Consider the following 13,800-nt stretch of genomic DNA (forward strand, 5'->3'; position numbering starts at 1 on the left):
AGATAATTCATTATACTTCTTGATTTCTCTCCTTTTATATAGAGGTATCTGCCTTGGTGTAGTGGTTTGGTCTGGCTCTTTCACTCTTAGTTGGTCAAAGACCAGGTGCCTTCTATTTTCACTCCTGTTGGTTGTTGAGTCATCCATTTTATCCATAATTGTTTGTTAGTTTAAGGACATTTGTGGGATTAATTTGCTGTGTGTGTACAATATCTTCTTATTATTGATCTTTTGATATTCTGGGAGGCTTTTTAAATTTTCTCTGGCTAGAAAATAAGGCTGGTGGGAAAAGAATCTCTCTTCTTCCTAGGAGCAGCTCTTCGATCCAAATTGAATGAGCTTCAATTAAACTGAAATGCCCTGCCATGTAGTTCTAGCTAACTCTCAAATCTAGTAATTGCAATCTAGATTTTCTGTTGGGTATTCAGGTAGATTACTTGAACAATTGGCAAAGATTTATCCTTTCCATTACTCATGTGTTATCAACAGGAATTTACTTCTCTGGTCATTTTACATCTGCAGGTTTATTTTACATTTGTTTAGGTGCCTAAGCTTACTTTGAGGGGTTGTATAATTCGGGGGGCGGGGCGGGGGGTGTGAATAGGACAATGTCAGTCTCTTGCTAGGTTCTGCTTCCATGTAAGGAAGCATACACTCAACCCAAGGCAAATTGGAATCCAGTATGCAAATCCAGCAAATGATATCGGGGTTTAGAGGATACCAACACAGGCATTTCTAGAATGGTAACTTAAATTTATCCTGTTGCCATAATGTGGGAACTGTGCGTGCTGCCACTCCACAGTTCTCTGCTGCCACTCCACAGTTCTTTCCAATCTGTCTTCCTCTATAGTTGGGAGAGACCATTAGTCAAGCATGTCATCAGAAAGACATGAGCAGATCCAGGCATTACACTTTTACTGGGTGAGTTGCTGTTCCCTTGGTAGAAACTACAAGCATATAAGCATTTGCTCAGTTTTTCCTAGAGGAAACATTGCCCTGTCCAGGAGAAGGATCTTCTAGGCATCAACTTAAGTGTGATACATAACTACCTTTCACATTTTATATATCTATATTTTACAGTGAGCTTGAAGATGATTTGCTTGGAGAGGATTTGCTCGCTGGTAAAAAGGTAAGACCTAGCTCCATTTAATGTTTGCTTTTAAAACTGAAAGGAGTTATTTCCGGAACTTGTACGCCCTGGGAGGGCACGGGGGTGGGGGACACGGGGAGGCATGTACCCCCTGAATCTGTGCGGGGCAGGGCGGGCTACAGCCGGGGCTGCACAGGGCTCTTCTCGGCAGGGGCTGGGCTCGGAGCGGGTGCCAGCGGTGCTGGGAGGATGCTGTATCCACCTCAGACTTTGCTGCAGCCCCCACTTCCCAGTGTGTGGGTAGAGGCAGGGCATTGAGCTGGGGCAGTGCCGGGCGGCTGGTGGTGGTGGCAAAATCTGGAATGGATGCAGCATCCTCCCAGTACATCCAGCACCCGCTCAGAGTCCAGCCTCTGCAGAGAAGAGCCCTGCACAGCTCCAGCTGCGTCCTGCCCAGTGCAGATCCAGTGGGTGCACGCCCCCACGAGCCATGGCTCTGCCACTCGCCCGCCCTGCCTTGGCAGTGTCTGCCCCTACCCTCTCCCTTACTGTGGGAGGCATTGACTTGCCCCCCACACCCCTTTCCTCCCCCCCATCCCCTTCCACCACACCAGACTTACCAGCTGGAGGCAACTGTATTGGAAATCGGATCAGTATTGGCCAATATGCCTCAAATATTGTCTATCGGTATCAGCCCCCAAAATCTCTATTGGTGCACCCCTACTAGCTAGTGATTTGCATCTCTTCCCATTCTGTTGAAGATGAACCGTTATGTCCTGGGGAAGATAGATGAGAAGATGGGTAGCCACAAGGGCTCCCAACCATCTCCTTTGTTTCTGTGCATGTGTCAGTTTTAAGATATCTCAGGTTCTTTGACTGCTAGTAGCTGTGATGGTATGATGGGACATGGATCACTCTATACGTGCCTTGTTATATTCCTCTTAAAGCAAGTGCTACTTGTTACTCTTGAAATGGGATACTGGGTTATGTGGAACTTCAGTTTGTCCCTGAATGGCAATTCTTATGTTCCTACAGAGTAGTAAAATGTCCATTCTGTTTCCCACAGTAGGTTATCCATAATATCAATTAACTGGAGAGCAAGTGGTGCTGACAGGACTGATAAGAGGGGAGAACAAGGAATCTTCTCTTCTTCCCATAGACCTGTGATTTTTGATTAGATGCCTGTGCCCCAGACCAGATGGGTGTATGGGAGGGGGGGTCGGAAAGGTGCGGGCGGGGGAAGGTATGGGGGGGCACATGTTCCCCAGATTTGTGTGCAGGGTGAGAGTGGAATGTCTGCTGCCAGGCACTGCGCTTGCCTCTTCACAGTGGGGGCACTGGGCCAGGGCTGTGCTTGGGGCACGGTGGGCAGGTGGTGGCTTTGGGACAGAGTGTTACGGGAGCAAACTTTAGGGTGGCTGTAGCCTACCCTGTAGCCCCCCGTTCTTAGTGCTATTGCTGCCTGCCCCACCCTCATCCACCCAGAGTGCAGCCCCAGCTCGGCCCCACCTCTGCCAAGAAGAGGCCAGCACGACCCTTGGCCCCGAGCCCACAGTAGGTAGCTTGCCCTCACCCCACATACAGACCTGGGGGGCCCTTTCCCCCATACCTCCCCTGGGGTTGTGCACAGCTGCAGGAGCCACCCCCTGGATGAGTTGCCCAAGGCTTCTCACCCCAGCTGGGCAGTGCTTGTCCCTGCCCCATCCCCACTCCCTCCCTCTCAGTGGGGGCTTTGATCTGCTCTCCCCATACCCCTTCCTCTCCCCACCCCTTCCCTTTCATAGATTTACTGGCCGGACGGTGTTCTCCAAACTGCTGGGTTGCATGTCTGCTCTTGGATCAGTATCGGCTGATATGGCTGGTTAATAATCGGCCATTGGTATTGGCCCAAATAAATCTGTATCGGTGCACCCCTACTTGTATATTTAAGTCATTTTTCTCCTTTTTAGGAGTGGTGTTGGGGTGGGGAACGATTCAAGTAACTTATTCAGTTATGTAGTTGGTTTTTCTATATAGTAACTTTCTTTATTAAAGATGTGACATTGAAAAGAGGTCAGGAAAAGACAGCAACAAATTTATGCCTGAATATTTTTTTTCTCTCATCTTAACTCGTCTTACTTTTGTCCTACTTTCTGGCCCCTGTATCCTTTTCTAGTATTTGTCTCCTAAATTTCTGTTTCATTTGAAGTAACATGTTGTTCTCCTTTATCCTGTCTGTGTTTCTAGATCATTAATGAAGTTGTTAAATAAAGTAGGTCCTAATACCAACCATTTCAATACCCCCAGGCACCCGCACCCTCCCCCCCCAGCTCATTATATTGCTTGTCAATCATTACCTTTTAGTTTATTGTCCTTTGGCCAATTTTCTGTCCCCGTGGCAGTGTTCAAATCTAAGCCAATTTGAATGCATTTTACAAGTTTTCATGAGAGACTATCAAATGCTTCACTGAAACTCAGATATGTTTTCCACAGCATTCCTTTCATCATCTGATTATAAAAAATTTTTTCAAAAAGAAATCAAATTTGTCTGGCCAGTTTTTTATTCATTATGAAAGCATGTTGCTTATTGTTTGAAGTTTTTGTTTGACAAATTATTACCCTACTTTTTTTGTATGTTTTAAAAAATGTCATATATTTTATAACAAGAACCAAATGTTCACAACTCATCTCTTATGTTAACCTAGAATCAGTCTGACTTGTCAGATGAAGAGCTGAACGATGATCTTCTACAGAGTGACAATGAAGAGGAACAAAATTTCAGGTATCCATTTCTTGGTTTCTAAATGTTACGGATTAAATTTAATTTGAATAGTTTCCTGCCGAATGACATGGGTAAACTTTTACAATTAGAGCATTAGAGCTGTTGGACTAGAGATCAAAATAGAACTACTTTATCAAAATCCCTCCTATGCAGAAATTTCCATTGTCAAAAATGGTTTGACCGCATAATCCAGTTTAAAATGGCTTCCTTCTAATCTAGGTACAATGTTTACAACATTTTTATATTTGCATTGTATTTTTATACATTTTTTTTTATTGTATTTTTTTTGTGAAATCTATTTTGATTTTATTCTTACTGTATCAGTGGTTTAAAAAACTAGCTCTGTAAAATTCTGTCAGTGTCTTGTATTGCTTATGCTTTATTCTCTGGCCATCATTGAATAATGAGTGTTAGGGCGTTTCAAATAAACTGTTAAAACTGTCAGTTAATCTCGTTTAAATAATGTTTATGAATATCTACAAGCTTTGATTCTCCATCCCTTCCATGCCATAGATACAAGCCATTCTTCTGCAGGGCCTTTGGAATACCCCACTTAACTTCTCAAACTGCATCTGATGTCCTTAGAGCCTTTGGCAGTGGTCCCAAAGCATGCAAAATTTGAACTGGGGTGGGGGGAGGGGATGTAGTTTAAAATGCACCCTTGAAATTTGCTACAAAAAGTGAAGAGTTGAATAGGCCAAGGCATTCTCACCCAAGCTCATTAAAGTTGTGCCATCCATGTTAGTGCTCTGTGCTAGTATGCATTTAGGCAGAGAGAACCTGTGGCATTTCCATTGAAAATATTGGCAGCTTTAGCTTTAACTGCTGCCCTTTACACACTGAGGTGGGAGGGGTGCGGGATGCTGTTCCATACTGCCTCCACATATTACTCTTTATGCATTGTTAGGAGTTCTACCCTAAGCATTTTGTTACAGTACTTCCCTACTATAAGCTGTTTTTCCCCAAGACTCTTTCCACCCACTTTTTTTTTTCTTTTATCTTTTTTAACTACTTTTTTTTCACCAGTGGTAGATTTAACCTTGTTTGTGAAATGACTGCTTTTCTTTTTCTTTTCTTCTTCCCACTCACACCGGTGCACCCTGGAAATCTGTCTGTATTTTTGACCTCCAGATTGTGTTTATTATAAAATAAATAAAAAAGAGAAGTCTTGTTTTTAAAATAATTTTTGGAATTGTAGTGTGGCATGGGGGGAGGTTTAAAACTGCCTCTCTCCAAATGCCTACCTTTTCAAACCAGTACCAACCCATTGTAAATATATACACTTTCAAATATCTTGGGCTTCTCTTGATTTTGTAATTTGTCACTGTCTTAAGATTTTCTTTTGTAGCTGGCTGTGATAGCATCTGTTATAAAGCAAAGATCCAATCTTAAATTCTAGTCTTTCTTTAAATCTTTTCAAATGAATTGTTATTTTTTTAAAGGTCCAAATGTACGCTGTTATTAAGTAACTGTTTTAAGCCTTTATGAGTCAACTTTTTAAAACAGTTCCTGTCTATATGAATTGCACTTCATTTTCAATGAAAAATCAAGGCTACCACAAATACAAAATTGAAATCACAGTAATTGTGTGCTGTCAATATTAATATACTAGTAAAAATGATTTGTAGCTTAGTTTGAGATATTAGAAAGCAGATGCAGTTGTAATCATGTTGTATATTTTTGTTAGTCTGGGAATTAAAAATTGAATCCAGTCTGCTTGGTTTACTGTGCAGGACTTTTGCCAAACTGACCTGTTAGACCATCTGGTTGGTTTGATTCCCCTGGTCAAATAGCCTGCAGCTGGTGATAAGCTGGGGTATAGTCTGCATTATGAATTTATGGCATGCAGTCAATTGGTGTGCAAACTATTTTTTCTTTACTAATCTAGACAACGTGCTTTTTTGGCTTCACTGAACTAATGCTCACAAACAGAGGTAACTGATATACTTGACTTCTAGTCTGAACCTTTTTTTCTCTCCCCCTCTTCTTTCCATCACCACTGTAGTTCTCAAGGTGTCACAATTAGTCTTAATGCTACGACTGGCTTGATTACATCATATGGACTATCTGAGACCACTAATGATCAATCTATACAACATGAGTCAGAGTATGACCAAGGGGAGGATGAAACAGATTATGACAAATCAGAAGATCGTGAGATGTATGCTCAGGAGTATGCAGAGGAAGGACAGTATGAAGGCAATGAAGCTGAGCTTACAGAAGACCAAATAGAGTATGTGGAAGAGCAGGGAGAGGAAGAAATTTACAATGATGAAGTACTAGACCTTGAAATCAATGAACCTCTAGATGAATTTCAAGTGAGTTTCTTTCTATTGTATGTCCAAAGATAACATTGCTTCACGTGCATAGGTTTTTAGACTGATTTGAAATCTGTTTACCTCCCTAGGGAGGTGGGGAAATTAGACCTATTATCACTGTCTGCCAGTTTCTTTATCTAGGCTGTGACAAAGTTTGTGTTGACAGCTTGTTTGGCGGTAGGTAATGCTCCTTTGTCATGCTGGAAGGCAGTTGAGAATCATGACCTTGAGGATTGTATCCTTAAGGAAGAAAACAGCTTTGTGTGGTGGAGATACACTGCCAATTGTTAGAAGTACTTAATGCAAAAGCTTTTATCCAGGCTTTAGACAAGATCTGATAAAGTCCTTCGAAGGTGAAAAGATTATTGACCTGCTAAAGACATCTTTAAGGTGCTAATATTCCAAAGTGATTGATGTCCTGCTCATTCATCCTTTTTTGTAACTGAGAACTGTCTAACCCTGAATAAAGAGATTGGAGGTTAGTTCAGAAAATGTCACATGCATAATTTGATATCATTTAAGCAGTATATTAAAGGACATATACTAGCTTTAATGGCTAGCAATCATATGATCACAACTTAAGCTGCATGCACTTAATGCATTTTAAAATATTAATATTCTTGTTCAGAAAAGATTTTGCCCTTTATGTTTGTACAGCATATAGCACAATAGGACTATGATCTTGTTTAGAGCTACTAAACAAGATTCAAATGCAAATCAAAAATTGCTGTAGAAAATTGGCATACTATTTTAAACTCTTTTAAATGGCAAAAAAGAAAACTAGGAATAGATGCTAATGTGTGAAGTGCTTTCTGTGCTCATAGCAGCATAGACAAGCAATTAGTTTGGAGCCCCCTCCAAAGAATTTGCGATCTAATAGCCTGTCAAACTAATGGGGCGTCACTGGCAGCTAGATCTCAGTGTGTTAGTTCCCTGCATTGCCATACAGTGTTTTACAGGTAATTTAATATTTTTTTCAGTAACATTGTAACTGTTAGAGCTGTTTAAAGATCCTTTCATTATATCCGGCTTAAGCTTGATTTGACAGATAAAAACACTTTTTCTTGAACTCATGGTGTAAGGACAATGATATAAACAGGTACCTTGCCTAACTTCTTCGTATGTTTGAATTTTTTACCCTGTATCTTTCTTTTGTAGGATGAAGAATATATGCAGTCGTATAATGAACAGCAAGGAATGGAAGACCAAGAAGACTATGTAGCTGAAGAGGAACTGGAAGAAGTTCCTGACTCCCAAACACCTGGAAATGAATCTGAAGAGGTATGTTGTTTTCCAGTCAAGATTTCTGGAAGTTCACAAGTTCTGCAGCCTGCAGCTATTGTAATTCTGAACTTGTCCAAGCTGCTTGCTAAGGACTAATGCCAGTACTTGTGTGTGAACAATTTGTCCTTGATGTTATCCCTTCAAAATGTTTGTTGTGATGCAGAAATATTTGAGACTACTTTGTCACTTATCAACTGTGTTCATTTTCTTCTAACAGTGGTACAGAGTAAGTATTTTTCTTTTTTTGCTGAAAAACTGTGAGGTGGTAGTAAAGTGTAAATATCCATATTTCCTTTAGTGTTAAAAGAACCGTTTGCTGTCTTCTAGAAGTTTTAAGTGGAAGAATAATGTGATGTCTGGGCTGTCTTGGGTTCCATTCTGCCGCAACAGCCATCGCCTCCTGTTGGTGGCAGCCAGGGCTCAGGTGCTGTTGCAGGGGACAGGGGGCTGTGGACCTGGGTCTCTGGCCCTGTAACCTTGGCAGCTGGAGGCCCCCTCTGGTAGGGCTGGGAGGATGGGGGACTGTGGGTGGGAAGTAAGAGGCACTAGTAAGGCCAGGGTGGCGTGGTGGGGAGTGAGGGACCTGGACCTGCATCCTGGTGAGTGAGCGGGACAGGGGGTACTCTGATTTTTCATGACTTAAAAAAAAAAAAAAAAAATATCAAACTCAAAATCAAATACCAAAATCTATAGGTATTTAGAATTGTTTTAGTTATAGTGATTGAGGCACTAGTAGGCTTCCAAATTATATACACGAATTTTGAGGTTTTTAATTAGAGAACTTGCTATTTTTTAATTTTTTTTAATCTGAGGATTTGCGATTTTTAAACAGAAAATCAGGATCCCAGTCATCAGAATAAAAGGAGAAGCAAAGCAAGCGAGATGCCTAGTACTTTGTTACTAGTTCCTCTAAACAAAGTTAGAGGTTTACTGCCGAAAACAAGCATTTGCTCACAGGTGACAGCACTGAAGCATCTAACAGAATATCCTTTAAAGTTTGAGTTACATTTCCCTATTTAGATCATTTAGCCACTGGCAAACTTATAGTTTTTTGAGCCTCTTGGAGTTATTCTTTCTGTAGCATAATTTGTTCTTAGACCTGTTGTCTGCAGCTTTGCTAGTTGTATCAAATACATTAGAATAGAACAAATGGGTTTTGACAGGTTTAATAGTCACATAGGATGGGAAGGACTTGTCTGGGACAGAGTCAAGTCTTCAATTATGACAAGCATCATGAGACGCCAGTCTGATTCCTAAACATATCAAGCTCTGTCTTTAAAAGTAGTTAGCTTTTGCTCCCCTACCTTTGTGGCAGGTCCAGTATTTAACAGGACCTACAAAATGTCTTTCAGTTCTTTTTTTATAGTGATATTTAACCTTAGCTGTAAATTACGTGCCTTTCAGTAGTTAAAGGAACTCTAATGCTGTTGACCAGCCGCAGCTAAGTGCTGTGAGTAGTTGTCTTTTCAGCGACTAGTCATGTTAGTTTAATTGGTTAATTTTACATATACTTACTGCTTCTACAATTACCACTTAAAAATAACAGGGCTGTGTGAAGTTTTGGTCGCTGATTTAATCTGGAGGAGATTGGGCCCAGTTCAGCGGCTGAATCTCTGAATCAGACTAGAATCAGGAGGCCAGTTAATTTCTCCAAATCTAATCGGAAGCCTCTGATTTCAATTCAGTGAGATCTGACGATTCGGAAATAGATGCAGCTTTATATATATTTTTTTCTACATACCTCAAGGTACCAGATGGCTCATGAATGCTGAGATGGTGGGGAGGATGAAGCGTGGGGGTGGTCCTCAGTACGCTCAGCAGCAGCCCCGGAAGTGGACCAGAAGCAGTTCCGGTCCACTTCCCGGTCTGCCATGGAGCGTGTGGGGGACCTTCCCCCTCCCTCGACCCCTGCCTGGCTCACCAACTGGTGCCGCCTCGGTCTAGGGGGGTACTTGGGGTCCCCCCACGGCCAATTGCCAAGCCAGGAGGGACGCGGGGGGCTCACCCACGCTCCTGTGGGATGTTCCATCCACCCCACCATCTCAGTGTTCACAAGCTGTACCTGGTACCTCAAGGTATATAGAAAAAACATATAAAGCTGTGTCTATCGCTGATTCTCCAAATCGGAATCGAATTTTTGGATTTAGATTTGGCGTAATTGGATTGGGACAGTGATCCGATTTAGTGAATTGAATCGCTGTCCCCTGAATTGGGCAGAGTCCAAATCCAAATTGAATATGGCCTGCTTAGCACACCCCTAAAAAAAAAATAAGATGGACCACAATACAAAACAGTAAAAATTCTGTAACCAGAACCGAAAATGTATTGGCTAAATTTGTCCTTTTTGGGACAACTGGGAGCATCAGTTTCCAGGTGTAAGACTTGAAACATTTGGTTTAGAATTGTGCCCTTCAACCTTCTGAACTTTTGCATTTTGCAGCTTTCTTGCTGTTGAACAAGGAGGAGGGCAGAACAAAAATAACTATCTATGCACTGATGACATATAACTTTTCTATTTAGTAGTGATAGTACATTGGAAGTGAGATTGTGACACTAGCAGATTACACATTATATGCAAGATGAATTATTTTTACTGTTTGAGACTTGTAGTCTCAGTAGTTCTTACTGAGATTCTGTTGGACACCTGATGAAAAATAGGAGGCTAAGTGAGATCAAATCAACCACCATGGGTACATGGTATAAGAAACCTTGTAGGAGTTGGTTTGCTGTTAGGCATAATATGTCCTAGACTCTTTCTTTGCTGTTAGGTATAATATGTCCTAGGCTCTTTCCCAAGAACAGCAGAACATTTAACCAGTTCAAACCTAGGGGGAAAATGAGACAACATATTGTGAAGTTAGAAAAGACATAATTAGTGAGCTTACATATGTGCACCTTTTTATCAACTTATTCCATCAATTCAGGTCTTTGGGGATTCTTTTTAATAATTGATTTAAACAGATGTTGCTGTCTGTTTTGGACCAAAAAATTGACCTACCTTAAAATTCGCTAGAAATGTTCCCTGTAGCCTACATTTTAAGAAATATGTCAGGGTGCCTCTAATTTATTGAGGACTTCCTGCCTGCAGTGTTTAAGCAGCAGCAATTTCCTAATGAATTCTGTTCCTTTATACAGCAAGAAAATAGCAAATGTGTGGTGTCTTCTTATATGGGCATGATCGATCTTAGAGGTGTTTATGGTCTTGGTGTTGACAAAATCAAGCGTTTGCTGTTAATTATCAACTTGAAAGTGTGGTGTGACCAAACACGAGTAGCAGAGATTTCTCTTCCCTCCCTCCCTTTTTAAATACATGATGCTTTGGGTTTTTTTCACACTGCGCACTTCTACCTCATTTCACCCTAGGCATGGAGCACCTTTCAAACCGGGAGTGTTTTTGGGTTGTCTTATCTTCCTGCTGTCACTTACCCCACTTTCGGGCCGAAGTCTGCCGGTAGAATTGGCTTGTGTTTGTTCTTCTGTGTGTGTTCTGTAATAATCTGGTACTGCTTTTACACAAAATAACAGTATGCCAATTAGACAAAGTAATGAAGAAGAATTAAACTTCATTCTCCATCATGGCATTGAATATTAATGTTAAATTGTCTAGGGTGTTAGTAATTCAGTTGTTTATATGTGACTAATCAGTGGGTGTATTGTACTTTTGTCCCTTGACACTGATGGTTCAGGTATCAAGGCAAGCTCTCACTTAGTCAATGTTTTGATGTTGCTAGAGAAGTAAGTGAATTGAAATGACTTCTCATAATGACATCTCTCTTTTTGATTACAGTGTTTGCCTTTTTTTCCATAATTCTTTCATCCCCATTTGTGGAAGTATGTGATTAAGTCCATACCTGGAAAGGCAGGCAGTTAATTTCTGATTTGTGACTGGTAGTCTGTCAAGGAATTGTGAAGTGTATCTCTGCCCTTCCCCCTTGAGGTTTCCTCCGAAAGTCACTTGCTTTTATGTTTAGTCCCTACATGATGAGATGCGTTTTTAAATTTTGAATTGTATTTTATTGTTTTGTAAATGCATGTGTTAGTATATTGCTGTTCTTATACTTAAACATTTCCAAGAATCTTGTAAGAATAGTCAAGTATAATTTAACTTAGATATTGTAATCCATGCTCTCTCTAAACTATGTTCATATATACCTGCTGTGGATATATACACTTAAAAAAAATAAATTCACTGAATATGCAGGGATACTTTTGATGGCATAAAAGAGCATCACTAGAGATTTCCACTCCTGGGTGTCTCTAGTGGGTTATGAAATAGAGAAAATCCCACACAATTTACTGATTCGTTTTGATGCACTGGCTGGAGGAGTAGTTAGCTGATTGCACGATTTCACAATGATTACACATTTAATTTATACAACACAATTTTATTTTAAAACGCTTTGCTACGTATATAACACTGCTTAGCTTTAAGAAACACCACAAACATTAAAAACACAATAATTGCATATATCAGAAACAATGCTCCAAATGCACTTCCTTCCCAAACAATGCTATAAGAATTAGTGCTACAAAAACAACTACAATTACAACTAAAAGTTAAATTTGAATCAGTACTGTTATTTTTCATAATATACTTACAATCCTAGAATTCCGAGAAGCCAAATACCAAAATATGGTTTCATTCCTCAGTAGTACAATTTAATGGGTTGGCCTCAGTAGTACGGTTCAATAGGCTGGCCTCAGCAATACGATTCAATGAGCTGGGCTCACCAGTGATAGGACTACGTCCCCTTCCTTCAGTCCCTTTCGGGCGCTCCGCAGCTTCAGCGTGAACTAAGAGATTCGTGTTCACGGAGAGGCTTGATTAGGCGATCAATCTAATCAGACCTTATACTTGCGATTCTTCCTTCATTGTTCTGCAAGTGAAGTCACCTCCAAATTGGGACAGTAAGTTACAGGTTTTTATTGAGTGAGCTGCCGTCATTGGGCTCCTCCTACTCAATTCATCATAACTCCCAAATTTGGGCTCGGATCTTACTCAACAGAAATTACCTTTGTTGAGCATTTTAAAATTATTCTTGGGGAGACTTCAATATCACTGTAAATACTCTTTTCTTAGCAATTTGGTTAAAAGGCCTTAGGCTTTGATGTCTCGGAATTTAGGACATTTACTTTCTTTGTAAAAAATTTCTAAAGGTACAATTTAGATTAAGGTTTTAGGCGAAGTCAGGACATTTCGCACGTAGCTCCAAAACAATGAGCTAGATAAGGAGATAGATTCTATCTTGTTCCTGAAACTGGCTAATGGGCAATCTTTACAAACATTCAAACTATTTCATTCAATATGACACTGGGTTTAAAACCTCGGGTATGAAAATTCACCTACACGTTATCACTTGAAATAAGTTAGAATTTTTGGAGGGGCAGCATATCAGGTGACTAAAATGTACTCGCAACATCACATCCCTTGTCAGTTACTTTTCAGGCAAAAAAGCTAATACAGTTCCAGCTCCCGCAGGGATGCTGTGAGTTTTGCTTGTCTAGAGATACTGCATTTAATGAGGTATAATTACAGAGAATTCTTCCCTTACTCCACACTGGGATTTCCTTACCTCTGTCCTACTGGAGAAATCCTAATTTAAAATGGGATAAGGTTTGTCACAAGACACTTCCAAAATAACACCCTTTTGTTCTCAATGTAAGCATGTTTCAAATGTGGTAGGTAGCTGCTTCTATTTGTAAGATTGTTTGCTGGCTTTGCCAAAGGAGGACTCATTCCAGTATATACAATCAAATATTCAGTACTGGGTTTTGAAATTTAAAAGTCTTCCATGGTGTTAATTTTCCCTGCACAGAGAGAACTGAGAGACTTTAGAGAAATGTGGGGTGGTTGTTGGATTGTTTTGTTTTTCCTTTTTAAGACTGCTCTTATAAGGCTAGAAATATAGTCCTGCATTTTAAACAGTTAGGAAAAGCAAAACAACAGCAAACCTTTTCCAGACCCTTCCTTCCACCCTGGTTTTTTTTTTTTTTTTTTTTTTTTTTTTTAAGGCAAATATTGTATCCCTTGCTTACAGGGACTAAGTACTGCAGTTTGTTTTTTGTATTGTGGTAGTTCCCAGAAGTCAGCCAAGAATAGGTTTGTCTTAACGGGTGCCGCGCATTTGAACAATGATATATTTTCTCTGTCCCATCTTACAATAAACATGTTAGAGGAAAGGACCATAACATACAAAGAGAGTTTGCAAATATCTTATTTTTTATTTCACAGTACTTTAAAAATTCTTTTTCGTTGACGTTTTTTTAAATACTTGAAACAGAGAAAGGAATGCAAAAGGACCATTGAAGAGCTCAGGACAAGATGGAGGAAGGAGGGACAGAGTGGA

General features: G+C 40.3%; 1 protein-coding gene across 1 annotated transcript in view; it reads left to right on the forward strand.

Annotated features, from left to right (window-relative positions):
- The window catches only part of RBM33 (RNA binding motif protein 33), a 164,448-nt gene that overhangs the window by 15,281 nt on the left and 135,367 nt on the right, over nucleotides 1–13,800 (forward strand). The window contains exons 4-7 of the mRNA XM_025197781.1: nucleotides 1,081–1,129; nucleotides 3,775–3,851; nucleotides 5,857–6,169; nucleotides 7,328–7,450. Coding sequence (XP_025053566.1) covers nucleotides 1,081–1,129; nucleotides 3,775–3,851; nucleotides 5,857–6,169; nucleotides 7,328–7,450 — 562 coding nt within the window. The remainder of the gene's footprint in view (nucleotides 1–1,080; nucleotides 1,130–3,774; nucleotides 3,852–5,856; nucleotides 6,170–7,327; nucleotides 7,451–13,800) is intronic.

The sequence above is a fragment of the Alligator sinensis genome, unplaced genomic scaffold, assembly GCF_000455745.1.
Source record: "Alligator sinensis unplaced genomic scaffold, ASM45574v1 scaffold601_1, whole genome shotgun sequence".
Classification (NCBI taxonomy): Eukaryota; Metazoa; Chordata; order Crocodylia; family Alligatoridae; genus Alligator; species Alligator sinensis.